At 49.9% G+C, this 16,198-nt stretch overlaps 1 protein-coding gene across 3 annotated transcripts; it reads right to left on the reverse strand.

The window, feature by feature from the left end:
- Nucleotides 72–11,977, reverse strand: ECH1 (enoyl-CoA hydratase 1). 3 transcript variants are annotated; one of them, XM_021093610.1, is made up of 10 exons: nucleotides 11,691–11,898; nucleotides 11,034–11,235; nucleotides 10,812–10,900; nucleotides 2,450–2,574; nucleotides 2,316–2,364; nucleotides 2,092–2,156; nucleotides 1,099–1,169; nucleotides 937–1,008; nucleotides 540–690; nucleotides 72–361 (listed from the first exon to the last, which is right to left on the reverse strand). In XM_021093610.1, exons 2-10 carry the CDS (start codon nucleotides 11,192–11,194, stop codon nucleotides 257–259), a joined length of 888 nt encoding a protein of 295 aa, XP_020949269.1. In that variant the 5' UTR covers nucleotides 11,195–11,235; nucleotides 11,691–11,898; the 3' UTR covers nucleotides 72–256.

Raw genomic sequence — 16,198 nt, forward strand, 5'->3', positions numbered from 1 at the left:
CCTTGGAGCCCCTGGGTGCACCAGGTTACCCCCCTTTCTGCCTTTCCTCTCTCTCCAATAAGAACACGGGGTTCTTTACACTGCTTTATTGTTCGCGGAGTGAAGATAAGACAGGAGGAAATCAGTGTCATAAAGTTATAAACTGGGAGGCTGAGAAGACAGCGAGGTGACCATCTTCACCAGTCCTCCCTCTCTGGTTGAGGCACGAGGCGGGTCAATGCCAGGTCCAGGACCACGACCTGGGCCGAGGGGCCTCTCAGAGCTTGGAGAAGGTGATGGTCTTCAGTTCCTTCTTCTCCATGGCGGCCTGGACAGACTTAATGACGTCCTTGGTTTGCAGCATGCTCATGTTCCAGGATTTCTGGATAAAACCCGCAGCGGGGAAAGGAGAAGATGCAGGCAGATTTTAGTTGGACCAATAAAAAGGCAGCTAGCAGGGCACCAATCAGAAGGCAAGGCCTGCAGAAGGCAGCTGTGTCCTGATTGGCCGGTCTGGGAACACGGGAGGGGCTCTGATGGGTCAGATAGGAGAACCTCACCATGTAGTTGAGGCCCTCTGCCACGGAATGGTCGCGGGAGTAGAGCAGGTTGATTTTGGTGCCCTGCACCGCCACCGGGCTCTTGCTGGCAATCTCGGCCGCCAGGGCGAGGGCCGCCTCAAGCAGGACCTCCTGGTCTGGGAAGATTCGGCTGAGGAGGAAAGGAACTGGGAATCGGGAGGTCTGCAAAGGGCTCTCCTCTCCTTCCCATGGATGGAAAAGTGCCAATCACAGTAGAAAGCAGAAGACACTCCAGTGAAATGGACCAATCACATCAGAGGGAGACGGTGGCCTCCAGACCACGCAGAGAGAGGAAGCTGCTTGGAATCCGAGTGGGGAGGTACAGAAGGATCCAGAGCCCCACCAGACCTTCTTCACCCCGGGCCTCGGCCCCTACCTGACCAGTCCACTGTTCAGGGCCTCGTCAGCCATCATCTTGCGGGCGGTGAAGGCCAACTCGTTAACCAGGCTGCAAGAGGGCAGGGTGTGTCAAGGGACAACAGTCATCCAGGTCCAGGAGATGCTGTGTGTTCCCCTTTCCCAGGCTCCCCTCACCCACCTCTGGTTTCCAATGATTTTGGGCAGTCGCTGCAGGGTTCCCACATCCGCTGCCAAACCTATGTCCACCTCCTGAGGGGAGCAATCGTGTCAGTGCTTGGTTTTGGCCCAATATTGCCCCCTCTGCAACCTCAATGCCGGGGAAATTCTTCATCTACTGCAGAGGTCCCACTCCATCCCCAACTCAAAGGACCCCCCCCCAAATACTCTGTTTCATTCCCACCTGCATACTTTTACCCATGTAGGTTCCTTCAGTCTAGAATAGAATCCATCTTCTAGTTCCTCTGCCCTCCCAGTTCTTTGAAGTCAGTCACGTTTCTCTCCAGCCTTGCTTATCCCAGCCCCGACCCCTTCCTCTCGTGAGCTCCATCCTGCCTCCCACCCCCTCCAGCACTGACCCTACGGCGGGCGGCGGCGGCGGCGGCGACAGCGGCAGCAGCAGCAGCAGCAGCAGCAGCAGCAGCAGCAGCCCCAGACTCCCCGCCCCCACACCTTTAGCGGCTCCTGACCTCACAGTCATGCATGCACGACTGACCCCTGACTTCCTCCACGGCCAAGTGTGACTTTTTTTTTTTTTTTTTTTAACTTTTTAGGGCCTTATCTGCGGCATATGGAGGTTCCCAGGCTAGGGGTTGAATTGGAGCTGTAGCTGCCAGCCTATGCCACAGCCACAGCAACGTGGGATCTGAGCCAAGTCTGTGACCTACACCACAGCTCACGGCAATGCCAGATCCTTAACCCACTGAGTGAGACAAGGGACCCGCAACCTCATGGTTCCTAGTCAGATTTGTTAACCACTGAGCCACAAAGGGAACCCCCCAAGTGTGACTTTGTAAATTTCAATTCCAACTCTTCCATGAGGCCCTCCAGGCTCACTCCCACCCCCTTAAGTTTGCTCTGTCCTTGACCTAGCCCTCCCCTGACCCAGCTCTGCCACTCATTTCCCAGCTCTGGGAGGGACTCGAGGAAGCAGAAGCTCAGGAGGATGGCTCACCTTCACCTGGAAGAAGGCATCCTGGGCACAGTACCGGATGTCACAGGCAGTGATGAGATCCACTCCTGGAAGGTTGAGGCTGGATGGAGACACTAAACAGCCACTGGACCAACCCCCACCCCCACCCAGGTGGAACAGGTGCATCTTGGGTCAGAGTCTAACTAGCAACAGATCTGAGGCTGGAGGCCACTGGCTGAATGGGTGCTGGGTGGCTGCAGACTCACCTCCACCAATGCAGCCCCCGTGGATGGCAGCGATCACCGGCTTAGGGCACTGGGAGGGGACAGGAGGGGTGGGGTCAAGGCTGGTCCAGGAGCAGTGGGCCAGGGGGGATGCCCTGCTAGCCTCCTAGTGTCACCTTCTCGATGACGCTGAAGGTCTCCTGGTATTTGGAGATGAGATTATGGAGGTGCCAGCTGATGCGGGCCACATCTTCTCCTTGGGGCTGAAAGATGTCCGAAGCCATGTCCACAAGGTCGATCCCTGGTGGGGAGATGTGGGGGGGCTCAGCTTGCCTCCCAGGCCCCACCCGTTGCCCCAGCCAGAGGGTAGAGCCCAGGCAAACCACCACAGTGGAGAAAGCAACTCGCACAGGATTTCTGGAAGATTGCATGTGGGGTGTGACGTCAACACAAGCTAATGTGTATCGAGTCTTCACTCACTCAAGCCTCACAAGGACCCTGAGGTAGGCTCTATTACTATCCCCATCTTACCGGGGGAGAAACTGAGGCACAGGGAGTTTAAGTCACTTGCCCAAGGTCACTCTAGCTTGTGAGCAGTGGAACTGAGATTTCAAACCCAGAACCAGGCAGCTTCTCCAGGGGCCATGCTTCTTCCCATAATGCCAGATGGCCTAGAAGTCAGGGTTCTGGGCACAGGCAATTGCATCAGAGATGGTCATGTCTCCTGAGCTGGGAAGACCGGAAGTGGAGCCATTTTTGTGGCTCCAACTTTAAGACAATCCCAAGCCTGTCCCTCTACTAATCATTCTCTATGACCCTCCTCTGGCTACCATCATCTCTTCTGGTCTCCTCACTCTCACCCCTGCGAGGTGAGAGTCCATTCCCTTCTTTTTCTTTCTTGTCTTTTCAGGGCTTCACCCTAAAAACTACACCCTACATGTGGCATATGGAAGTTCCCCAACGAGGGGTCAAATCTGAGCTGCAGCTGCTGGCCTACATCACAGCCATGGCAACATGGGATCCCAGCTGCGTCTGTGACCTACACCACAGCTCGTGGCAATGTCGGATCCTTAACCCACTGCGTGAGGCCAGGGATTGAACCTGCATCCTCATGGATACTAGATGGATTTGTTACTGCTGAGCTACAACGGGAACTCCTGTTCCCTTCTTACTTAGAATAAAATTCAACACTCAGCCATAAAAAAGAACAAAATAATGCCATTTGCAGCAACATGGATGGAACTAGAGATTCTCATACTAAGTGAAGTAAGAAAGAGAAAGACAAATACTTTGTGATATCACTTATATGTGGAATCTAAAACATGGCACCAATGAACCTAGCTACAGAACAGAAACAGACTCAGGGACACAGAGAACAAACTTGTGGTTGCCCAGGGGGCAGGGGTATGGGGGGGAGTGGGATGGACTGGAGTTTGGGGGTGGTAGATGCAAAGGATTATTTAGAATGGATAAGCAATGAGCTCCTGCTGTACAGCACAGGGAACTCTATCCAGTCACTTGTGATAGAACGTGACAGAAGATAATATATGAAAAAGAACGTGTGCATATATATATAACTGAGTCACTTTGCGGTACAGCAGGAATGGACAGAACTTTGTAAATCAACTATAATAAAACAAATTTTAATTGAAATCTTTTGCCAAAATCTTACCAGCCCTGCAAAAGCATCATTTCCAACCTATTCCTGGGCACGTGGGCCTCCAACAGCTGTTCCAACACAACCCACTCCTTTCCCAGGGCCTTTGTGCCTATACTGCGCCCTCTGCCTAGAACAGCCTTTCTGCAGCAACGGTCGGTCTCCATACTGACTCCATCATGCTGTTCAAGCCTCAGGGAGGCCCGCTCTGGCCACCCTGGCTAAATAGCAGCCTGTCACCCTCCATTTCCTTTCTCTGCCTTATCTCCACACTGCCCTCTTGTTGTTGTATCGTTGTGTGCTTATCTCGTTCAGTGCCTGACTCCCTTTCTAGGATGTGAGTTCCATGAGCAGAGGCGTTTTGGCCTTTTCATCCACTACTCTATCCCCAGTACCTAACAGGGCCCAGTGCACACAGTAGGTGCTCTGTAAGTGAACAATACAGACAACAATCCCTGCCCCCACGAAGCTGCCCTTCTATGGAGGAGATGAATAAAGAAGAAAATGCATTTTCTCAGGTGTCGATAAGTATGAAAAGAGAATGGAAGGAGGGAAGTGGAAGGGAGTGCGCGCGCAGTGAGGGCTGCTGCGGTATTCACTGGGGTGGTCAGGGACTCGCTCGCTGAGAAAGTGACATCTGAGTAGAGATCTGGAGGATGAGAGGGAGGGGGCTGTAGGGAGAGCTGGGATAAGAACTCTAAATGTCAGGAACAGCCAGTGCAAAGGCCCTGTGGTAGGAATGTACCTGGTCTGTGTGAGGACCGATGAGGGGGCCCATGCAGCCGGTGTGGAGTGAGCAAGGGGGAGAGGCGGAGTCAAGGTCAGAGAGGTGGCAGAGGCAGAGTCTGTGCGGCCTGTGGGCCAAGAGGAGGACTTTGGCTTTGACTCTGACTGAGATGGAGCAACGTGACAATTCAGAGCAGAATTTCTACTTTCTGAAGTTACCTCATGGTTCCTAGTCGGATTCGTTAACCACTGAGCCACGAAGAGAACTCCAAGAATTTCTACCTTCTGAGGTTAATCATTCTCATCCTTTTGCTTGTTGTCTGAACAATGATATCTGACACACCTGAAAAATCATTCCCACATTCAACCACACCCGGGACTCTGCAGCTTTGTTGCCTCCACGGCTTGTGCAAATGAACAAGACCTGGGGAGTGTTGACTCAGGGTAGAGCTGAATTTGTGTGAGTTAAATATGAGTAAGATGGAACACCTCTGTGACCCTGGCCAGGCCACTCCATCCTCTGGGACTTGGGTTTCTGCTCTGGAAAATGAAGGTAAAACTTCCAGAGAGCTGATGGGGCTACAAGGTTTTGAGGAGACAGGTCCTGGGGGCCCTTTGAGCAGCACCTGGCATGTGACGGCATCACAATGGTTACTATTATTGTATCATGCACGCCACCTCAGTGGCGGCCAGAACAGCCTCCAGCAGCCTACAGGCATCTGCTGGCTTCCACACCAGGTCTGGGAAGCTTGTATGACTCTGTGGGAACCACGCTGAATCCCAGAACGCGCCCAGTTTGGGATCTTGAGACACCTCCTCCCACTGGCTCGGCTGGTCTATCTGCCCTACCTGGATCGACAGACATGGGTGTCTGCAATCTCTTGGGTTTTCTGGTTTTTTCTTTTTCAGTCACCCGTGGCATATGGCGTTCCCCGGCCCAGGGATCAGATCCAATGCCAGACCCTTAACCCACTGTGCTGGGCCGGGGATCGAACCTGCATCCCAGAGCTCCCAAGATGCTGCCCATCCTGTTGTGCCACAGCGGGAACTCCTGCAACCCCTTGCAATAAAGAGCCCCAGACCATGGTACAAGGCAAACCCCTCCAGGGTCACAACTCATGCCAGAGAGGGCCCCTGTCTTGTTCCCTGTGAACCTCTAAATGTTTCTGATCTCATTCATTGTCACAATTAAGTTCTTCAGAGTCATCAATAATGACAGAGACAACAAGAAGTTTCCCGTAAATTAACCTTTTGTGCCTATTAACTCATTTAATCCTCATGGAAGCCTGACAAGGGGGGTGCTAAGAGCACCTCCGTTTATTTCAGATGAGGAGCCCAGAGAGGCAAAGGTGTGCACAGGTGGCAGAGGCGGAAGGTAGCTGGCTACTTGGGCCAGGTATACTTTTTGTGTGTGTGTGTCTTTTTCCCATTTCTTGGGCCACTCCCACGGCATATGGAGGTTCCCAGGCTAGGGGTCTAATTGGAGCTGTAGCTGCCAGCCTACGCCAGAGCCACAGCAACGCGGGATCCGAGCCGCGTCTGTGACCTACACCACAGCTCACAGCAACACCGAATCATTAACCCATTGAGCAAGGGCAGGGATCGAAGCCGCAACCTCATGGTTCTTAGTCAGATTTATTAACCACTGCACCACGACGGGAACTCCCAGGTATACATTTTTTTTTTGGCCGCACCCGTGGCATGTGGAAGTTCTGGGGCCAGAGATCAAATGGAAGGCACTGCAGCAGCTTGAGGCACAGCAGTGACAAGACCAGGCCCTTAACCCACTGTGCCACCAGGGAACTCTAGGCCAGGCGTACTCTGAACCAGTCTGCCAGACACTGGGGCCATAGCCACTTAGCGATCAAGAGCATGTATTCCACAGCTATGCAGCCCTCGTTCCAAATCCCAGCAGTGAGAGTTCCCGTTGTGGCTCAGCGTTACGAACCCAAGTAGTATCCAGGAGGACACGGGTTTGATCCCTGGCCTCACTCAGTGGATTAAGGATCCCCACTGCCATGAGCCGTGGTAAAGGCTGCAGATGTGGCTCAGATCCTGCGTTGCCGTGGCTGTGGCGCAGGCCAGCACCCTGGGTGTGAGGAAAAAGAAAAAAAAAAAAAAAACAGCAGTGAGAATTAGGCAAGTTTCTTCCCTTCTCTGGGTCTCAGTTTCCTCACCTATCAAATGGGGATGATGACTAAACTTTTCACATCGGGCTGTCGTGAGAATTCATACGTGTAAAGTGCTCAGACACTCCGTAGATATAAATAAGTGTGGGGAAGTTGTTTTTTTTTTTTAATTAATAGTTGCATTCTCTCACTCAAACTCCTAATTAAGGCGAGTTTCTTCTTCCTGGACTTCAGGTCGAAAATGAGACAAGACAGTCCGGATCAGCTAGAAGCTGAAAGATGAGGGCCCCAGGCCTGGCACAGCAACAGAGGAACCTCATCCTGCACTGCCCCAGGGCGAGGGGTCAGAAACAGGGGCTGCCCCCTGCTTGAGCTCTCGGACCTGGAAGGGGGCTGGCACTGGAGGGACCTCACCTAAGGTCGACCCAGGGAACCGCAGAGACCAGGGAGGGTTGTAGAAAGAAAACAAAGGACATGCAAAGATGGTAAACGTGGAAATATGTTGTTTTTTTTGTTTTTGCCTTTTCTAGGGCCGCTACCTGCAGCATATGGAGGTTCCCAGGCTAGGGGTCTAATCAGAGCTGTAGCCACCAGCCTACACCACAGCCATAGCCACAGCTACACGGAATCTGAGCCACGTCTGCAACCTACACCACAGCTCACGGCAACGCCGGATCCTTAACCCACGGAGCAAGGCCAGGGATCGAAGCCGCAACCTCATGGTTCCTGGTCGGATTCGTTAACCACTGCTCCACGACGGAAACTCCCAGAAAAATATATTGTTTACTGTTTGTCTTCCCCTGTTGAGTTCGGAACTCCATGAGGACAGGGCCCTGGGCTGTCTCAGTTACCACTGAGTCCCCAGCAATGGCCTGGGCCCCACGCACAAATCAATGTACGTGACCTTTCACCTCTGGTACGGACCCTCCCACAGATGAAAACTATGTACTGTGGTTGGACAAGATCCAGTTACCTGATAGTACCTGGCATATTCTGGAAGAAAGGACGGCCCAAGTGAGCTCTCTGTTTTTAAAGCCTTTAGCCTGGAGTTCCTGCTGTGGCGCAACCGGCTTGGCGGCATCTTGGGAGCACAGGGATGCAGCTTCCATCCCCAGCCTGGCACAGTGGATTAAGGATCCAGCTGCAGCTTAGGTTGAAACTACAGCTCAGATCTGATCCCTGGTCCGGGAACTCCATATGCCATGCGGTGGCTAAAAAAAGAAAGAAAGGAGTTCCCATCGTGGCGCAGTGGTTAATGAATCCGACTAGGAACCGTGAGGTTGCGGGTTCGGTCCCTACGCTTGCTCAGTGGGTTAACGATCTGGCGTTGCCATGAGCTGTGGTGTAGGTTGCAGATGCAGCTCGGATCCCGAGTTGCCGTGGCTCTGGCGTAGGCTGGTGGCTACAGCTCCGATTAGACCCCTAGCCTGGGAACCTCCATATGCCGCGGGAGCGGCTCAAGAAATAGCAAAAAAAACAAAGAAGGAAGGAAAGCCTTGAGCCTGCGTTGTAGCAGGCTGAAGTTGTGCTTAAAGAACTGGAGGACAGAGTCCAGGGTGACCTTAGCTGCTGGCAAATTAGGGGGTAAAATTCCAGAAAACAGAAAGCCAGAGAAGGGAGCCTCAGATTCCGTGTAAAACCTCTGCCCAGGTCTCTTGCTGACTGGTGAAACAGACATGAAGCTCAGCAAAAGGTTTAAAAACAAACTTCAGGAGTTCCCTTGCAATGCAGGAGGTTAAGGATCTGGCATTGTCAGTGCAGCAGCTTGGGTTGCTGCTATGGCACAGGTTCAGTTCCTGGCCAGAGAACGTCCATATGCACGTCCGTATGCTGTGGGCCTTCCCCCCCAAAAAAAACCCCAAACCCCAAAATAACTGACTTCAACTAAGTCGCTAAAACAGGAAACTTAATACTCTGGAATTACACAATGGGATCCAGAGTTTCCACATCATTTTCTTCCCATATCCCAATATCCAGGATACAATCCAACCTTACTCCCAAAACAAAGAAACAAGAACATGAGACTGAGATAAACAGAGTCACACCCCAAGGTGACCCAGGTGCTGGAATTAGGAGACAAGGATTTTAAAGCCATTATAACTACCCTCAATGACACAAAGAAACATACGCTCATGACAAATAAAAAGAAATGGAAGACAAGTTAAAAAAAAAAAGGAAATTTGAGAATTGAAAACTATAATACAGGCGTACCTCATTTCACTGTGCTTCACAGATACTGTGTTTTTTTAAAAAAATGAAGGTTTGTGACAATCCTGTGTTGTTAAATGGCTGGAGTTTTTTTTCTAGTAATAAAGTATTTTTATTTATTTATTTGTCTTTTTTTTTTTTTTTTTTTTTTTGTCTTTTTAGGGCCGCACCCACGGTATATGGAGGTTCCCAGGCTAGGGGGGCGAGTCAGAGATACAGCTGTCAGCCGGTACCAGGGCCACAGCAACGTCAGATCTGAGCCACATCTGTGACCTGCACCACAGCTCATGGCAACGCCAGATCCTTAATCCACTGAGCAAGGTCAGGGATCGAACCTACAATCTCATGGTTTCTAGTCGGATTCATTTCCGCTGCGCCATGATGGGAACTTGTAATAAAGTATTTTTAAATTAAGGTAAAAAAAAGCAAAGTCCTTTATAAAATTTCTATTTTTTTTTTTGTTTGTTTGTTTTTTAGGGCCACACCCGTGGCCTGTGAAAGTTCCCAGGCTAGGGGTCAAATCAGAGCTATAGCTATTAGCCACAGCCACAGCCACATGGGATCCAAGCTGCATCTGTGACCTACACCACAGCTCATGGCAATGCCAGATCTTTAACCCACTGAGCAAGGCCAGGGATTGAACCCCCATCCTCACGGATACTAGTCGGGTTCATTACCACTGAGCCACCATGGGAACTCCTTTTTTTAAAACATAATGCTATTGCATACTTATCAGACTACTAGAGAGTATAACCGTAACTTTTCTACGCACTGGAGAACCAAAAAATTAATGTCATTACTTTATTGCTATCTTTGTTTTATTGCGGTGGTCTGCAACTGAACCCACAGTATCTCTGAGGTATGTCTGTATCTGAAAATTTCAAAATCACTGGATGGGCTTAGTCACTGGATGGGCAAGAGTACAGATGAAAAGGAGTTGGTGCATACGGTCTAAGGAAAGTACCCAACCCAAAGAACAGAACTATGGGACAATCAAAAAACCTAACAGACACGTAACTGGAAATCAGTTCATGCGGGTGGAATAACTGCATGAAAGCCTGTTATTTATTTATTTTCTTTTTTGGCTGCCCTGTGGCATACAGAGTTTCCTGGCCAGAGATCAGATCCCAGCTGCAGTTGCGACCTACACCGAAGCTGTAGCAATGCTGAATCCTTCACCACTGTGGCAGCCAGAGATCAAACCTGTGTCCCAGCACTCCAGAAATGCCACTAATCCCGTCGCTCCACAGCGGAAACTCCAAAAGCATGTTATTATTATAAGACACTTTACTGACACAAAAAAACAGACTGAATGGTTAAGGCCAGAGATTCAAGAATGAAAACCCAGGAGTTCCCGTCGTGGCGCAGTGGTTAACGAATCCGACTAGGAACCATGAGGTTGCGGGTTCAGTTCCTGCCCTTGCTCAGTGGGTTAACGATCCGGCATTGCCGTGAGCTGTGGTGTAGGTTGCAGACTCGGCTCCGATCCTGTGTTGCTGTGGCTCTGGCGTAGGCCGGCAGCTACAGCTCCGATTCGTCCCCTAGCCTGGGAACCTCCATATGCTGCGGGAGCGGCCCAAAGAAATAGCAAAAAGACAAAAAAAAAAAAAATAATAATAATAATAAATAAATAAACTATACTTCAAAAAAAAAAAGAATGAAAACCCAGATTTAAGAGCCCATGAACCTGTCAATTTCTGTATTTGAAAATGTTGAAAGTTGAAGTTAGAAGCTGCTTGAAACCCTAATTAAGAAGCCTTGATCTCTCTCCAGGAGCAGGGGAGGGTGGCAGGGGTGGGTATGGAGAGCACGTGGTACCTGAAGTGAACATTTTTCCTGCACCAGAGATCACCACCGCACGACAGTCAGGGTCCTGTGCGATCTTGTTGAAGCACACCACCATCTCTCTGCGGAAAGGGAAGGAGGCAAGGGCTGTCTGGGGGGGCGGGGGGAGTTCCCTGCTCTCAGGTCCTCCCCTGCCCAGTCCCTTAGCCCCTGCCTCCTCCTGCAGACAGGCCTCTCAGGACCTGCAGACCAGACCTCCAGAAGGCTCTGTTCATGGCATTTCTCTTCTCTGGCCGGTTTAGCTGCACATGAAGCACATGTTTCTGGACAGCTGTCACCTGAAGGGACTCATAGTTGTGACCTGGAGCTTCGCTGGGAGCAGCTTTGGAAGCCTCCTCTTGTGTAAAGGAGCTCATGGGGTGAAGACTAAGGCTGAGGTTGGTGGGGGCTGTCAATCCTGGAGAGACAAAGGAAGAGCATTTTTTTTTTTTTTTTTTTTTTTTTTGTCTTTTTGCCATTTCTAGGGCGGCTCCCGCGGCATATGGAGGTTCCTAGGCTAGGGGTGGAATCAAAGCGGTAGCCACCGGCCTACACCAGAGCCACAGCAACGCGGCGGGATCTGAGCCGCGTCTGCGACCTACACCACAGCTCACAGCAATGCTGGATCGTTAACCCACTGAGCAAGGGCAGGGATCGAACCCGCAACCTCATGGTTCCTAGTCAGATTTGTTAACCACTGAGCCAGGACGGGAACTCCCAGGAAGAGCATTTTATGACCCCAAATTGGGAGAAGAGCACCTTCAAAAGCAGAGGGCACACATCCATCTCAGTGACATTAGATTGGGGAACGCAGGCCTGTTAAGAGGCCTTGGTTCAGGAAGACACAGGCTTTTAAGATTAGGGTGCACTCACCAGTGGCCTCGGTCTGAGGGCCACTTCAAACCCGCGAAGGTGGTACTGACACTAGATTGGAGACACTGAGCTGACAGCTACCCCACGGTAGGACACGGGCCCTTTGCATAGGAGCACATGGACCCCTGAGTTTAATAAGGCGTGAGGACCTTGCTTGACCCCAGACAGGCCTCTCCGTTCTACAGTCGCCATGACAGGACGACAGCTCAATAGACCCCCAGAAGTCAAGAGATGACTCACGCCGAGTCAGCAAGCTGCGCACTCTGTGAAAAAACGCCATTGCCACTGCCGTCATTGCGACTGAAACGCCGGAATAGCCCGACGAGAGGAAGTTAAGGGGGCGGGCACAAGGGCCGCCATGTTGAGCGAGGGCATCGAAGCCGCATCCAAACAGCGGTGACACCCCTATTCCCGCCATCTTTACTAAGGGCAACCGGAAATCGCCTTCTAAATTTGCCGGCCTTTGGCTCGCCCTGGGAACCTTTGGCACAATAGGAATCTGGCCTGAGGCGATAATTCACTGTCCCCGAACATTCTGTGCAGGGGCCACCACAGCTCTTTCGTAATGGTGAACGAATTGGAGAGAGATGAGTGTCCAAGTCCGTAATGGCAGAATAATCGGAGCCCTGCCAGTTTGTAACCATGCACTTGTACCATATTAACTAAAAAGAAAAATTTCCTACTGAGATTATCCAGTAAAAGTATAGACCAACATTAAGTGCTGACTATATAATTCGAATTCCCACACCACTGGGCGGGCCGGGGGCGGGGGTGGGGTGGGTAGGGGTTGTACTATTTTACCTTGAACACAGCGGAAACCTGGATCTGGAGACGACACTAGATTAAGGTCCCTGGGATTCAAGAGGGCTGAAGAGGCTATTTATGTGGCTCGTAAGTACATGTTCTTTTTTTTTTTTTTTTTTAATGTAAGTTCCTGAGCCAGGGGTCGAGCCACAGCCACTGTAGAAGCAACACTAAGTAGTTATCCTGCAAGCCACATGGGAAGTCCATTAAGTACGTGTTCTTAATAAATATAAGGGTTTTTTGGGGGGGTACTGCTTTTAGGGCCACACCTGCAGCATGTGGAGGTTCCCAGGCTAGGGGTTGAATTGGAGCTACAGCTGCTGGCCTACACTACAGCCACAGCAATGCTGGATCCAAGCCACTTTTTTTTTTTTTCTTTTTGCCTTTTGAGGACCACTCCCACAGCATGTGGAGGTTCCCAGGCTAGGGGCCTAGTCTGAGCTGTAGCCACCGGCCTACACCAGAGCCACAGCAACGCGGGATCCAAGCCACGTCTGCAACCTATACCACAGCTCAAGGCGACACTGGACCCTTAACCCACTGAGCAAGGCCAGGGATGGAACCCGCAACCTCATGGTTCCTAGTCAGATTCGATAACCACTGAGCCACAACGGGAACCCCCCAAGCCACTTCTGCGACCTATACCACAGCTCATGGCAATGCAGGATCCTTAATCCACTGAGTGAGGCCAGGGACCGAACTCGCAACCTCATAGTTCCTAGCCAGACTTGTTTCCACTGCGTCAAGCCTGGAACTCCTAAATATAAGGTCTTTTAAAATCACTTTGGGGAGTTTCCGTTGTGGTGCAGCAGAAACGAATCCGACAAGGAACCATGAAGTTTCTGGTTTGATCCCTGGCCTTGCTCAGTGGGTTAAGGATGTGGAATGAGCTGTGGTGTAGGTTGCAGATGTGGCTCGGATCTGGCGTTGCTGTGCTCTGGCATAGGCCGGCAGCAACAGCTTCAAATAGACCCCTAGCCTGGGAAACTCCATATGCCGTGGGTGCGGCCCTAAAAAAGGACAAAAGACAAAATAAATAAAATAACTTTGGAAAAAGCCAGTTAGCCCAAGAATAAAAGTGCTTTACCAGTTCCCTGGTGGCCAAGAGGTTTCAGATTTGGACTTGTCTGGTGTGGCAGGGGTTGGATCCCTGGCCCAGAAACTTCCCAGGCTGCAAGGGCAGCCAAAAAAGACAAAAAACCAAAAAAACAAAACCCAAAACACATACCCACTTCTGCAAAACCACTTAGTTTTTGTTTGTTTCTGGCTGCCTCAAGGCATAGGGAGTTCCAGTTCTGAGAACCACAGTCTTGACCTAAGCTGCAGCTGTGGCAATGCTGGATCCTTAATCCATCGTGTCCGGCTGGGGATCAAACTTGGGTCCAGTGCTCCCAAGATGCCACCAATCCCATTGTGCCACAGCAGGAACTCCTTGAATATGTTCCTTAGGGAGATGTTCATGGTGAACCTGTCTCTGGGCTAAAGAGGTTGTAGGGAATATTTTGGCTTCTTAATGACTGTGTAAAGCAAAACTGTTTGGTTATCTACATGATGGAAAACTCTAGAACCACTATGCAGATACCAAGACAAGAGAAAAAAAAAATTTAAGCATGGAGAACACTTAGTTACGTTGATATATATTAAAAAATGGTTATAGGAGTTCCCATTGTAGCTCATCAGGTTAAGAACCCAACCATAGTGTCCGTGAGAACACAAGCTCAATCCCTGGCCACACTCAGTGGGTTAAGGATCTTGTGTTGCTGCAAGGTGCAGCATAGGTAGCAGATGTGGCTCAGATCTGAGTTGCTGTGGCTGTGGTGCAGGCCAGAAGCTGCAGCTCCAATTCACCCCTAATCTGGGAACTTCCATACGCCACAGAAAGAAAAAAAAAGTTAGAGATGGCTGTGTGTATATAGACTATCTAGGACCTGACTCATAACTGCTAACAAGGGATGAAAACTGGGTGCTGGGAGGCAAAGTAGGGAAATTAACTTTTTTTTTTTTACCCCTTGATTAGCTTAACAATAAATTCTAGAAGACTTACAAGTTTATGGCTGGAAGGTGACCAGTTTCTCCTTGTCCAGAGGTTGTTTGACCCTCCCCTGATGAAGCAAAGTTTCTCCATCTGATAAATGCCATTTGACTTCAGATGTTCATCCTCCACACACACACACCCCTCCCTGCCCCACCCCAGCACACATACATTCCCACCTACCAAGATTAGGGGATATCTATCAAGTTATTCTATGTTCAAAGCGTTGAATATATCCTTTAATTCAGCAACTTCACTGCTAGGAATTTACCTCCAGATCACTATCAGGGGAGTTGGCTAAGGTATTTGTATAAAAATAAACACAGTAGTAAGTTTGCAATAGCAAATAAGTGGAAACTAACTTCAGAACCAAGTGAGGCAAATCACAACAGATCTGCACGAGATATTTTGCAGGAATAAAGGAGGTTGTCCTGCCTGCGATATGATGCAGATCATATAGTACACAAAGCATTTTTGTCAAAAGAAAAAAACATATATTCAGGTGGGAGAACTTCCCTTCAAGAAAAATAAATCGGAGTTCCTGTCATGGCACAGCAGAAACGAACCCAACTAGGAACCATGAAGTTGTGGGTTCGATCCCCAGCCTTATTCAGTGGGTTAAGGATCTGGCGCTGCTGTGGCTCTGGTGTAGGCCCATGGTAACAGCTCCAATTAGACCCCGAGCCTGGGAACCTCCATCTGCTGCAGGGGCAGCCCTCAAAAAAAAAAAAAAAAAAAAAAAAAAAAAAGGAACTCACCAAAAAATTGTTCCACTAAATAAAGTGACTGGGAGAGAAGCTCCCCTCATGGTTCAGCAATAACAAATTTGACTAGCATCCATGAGAATGTGGGTTGATCCTTGGCCTCACTCAGTGGGTTAAGGATCCAGTGTTGGCAGTTGCAGATGCAGCTGATCTGGAACCGTGGCTATGACGTAGGCGTGGCTCCAATTTGACCCCTAGCCTGGAAATTCCACATGCCACAGGGGTAACCCTAAAAGAAAAGTTAAAAAAAAAAAAAAAAAAAAAAAAAAGAGGGACTGAGGAATTGACTGAGGCTTTATCTTCTAACCTCATAGAAAAGCAGTGTTTACTTCATAAAATTAAGGCTTTTTTTCTTGTTTTTAGAGCAGCGCCCATGGCGTATTTAAGTTCCCAAGCTAGGGATTGAATTGGAGCTGTAGCTGCAGGCCTGTGCCAGAGCCAGAGTAATGTGGGATCTGAGATTCGTCTACACTGCGGCCCACAGCAATGCCAGATCCCTTAACTCGCTGTGTGAGGCCAGGAATCAAGCCTGCATCACCCTGGACATAGCCAGGTTTGTTACCGATGAGCCACAAGGGGAATTCTGAGACTGGCTTCCACAAAAAAAGAAACTCTGGAGTTCCCATCATGGGTCACTGGTTAACAAACCCAACTAGTATCCATGAGGACGCAGGTTTGATCCCTGCCCTGCTCAGTGAGTTAAGGATCCCTCATTGCTGTGGCTGTGGTGTAGGCTGGCAGCTATGGCTCCAATTCATCCCCTAGCCTGGGGACCTCCATATGCCGTGGATGCAGCCCTAAAGACAAAAACAAACCCCCAAACCCACTTTTTTTAGGAAAAGTTTATTTTTTCAAATATTAAATTTACACTACTTAAAAAAATAAAAAGACTCCCACAACTATGCTGA

This window comes from Sus scrofa, chromosome 6 (assembly GCF_000003025.6).
Source record: "Sus scrofa isolate TJ Tabasco breed Duroc chromosome 6, Sscrofa11.1, whole genome shotgun sequence".
Lineage (NCBI taxonomy): Eukaryota > Metazoa > Chordata > Mammalia > Artiodactyla > Suidae > Sus > Sus scrofa.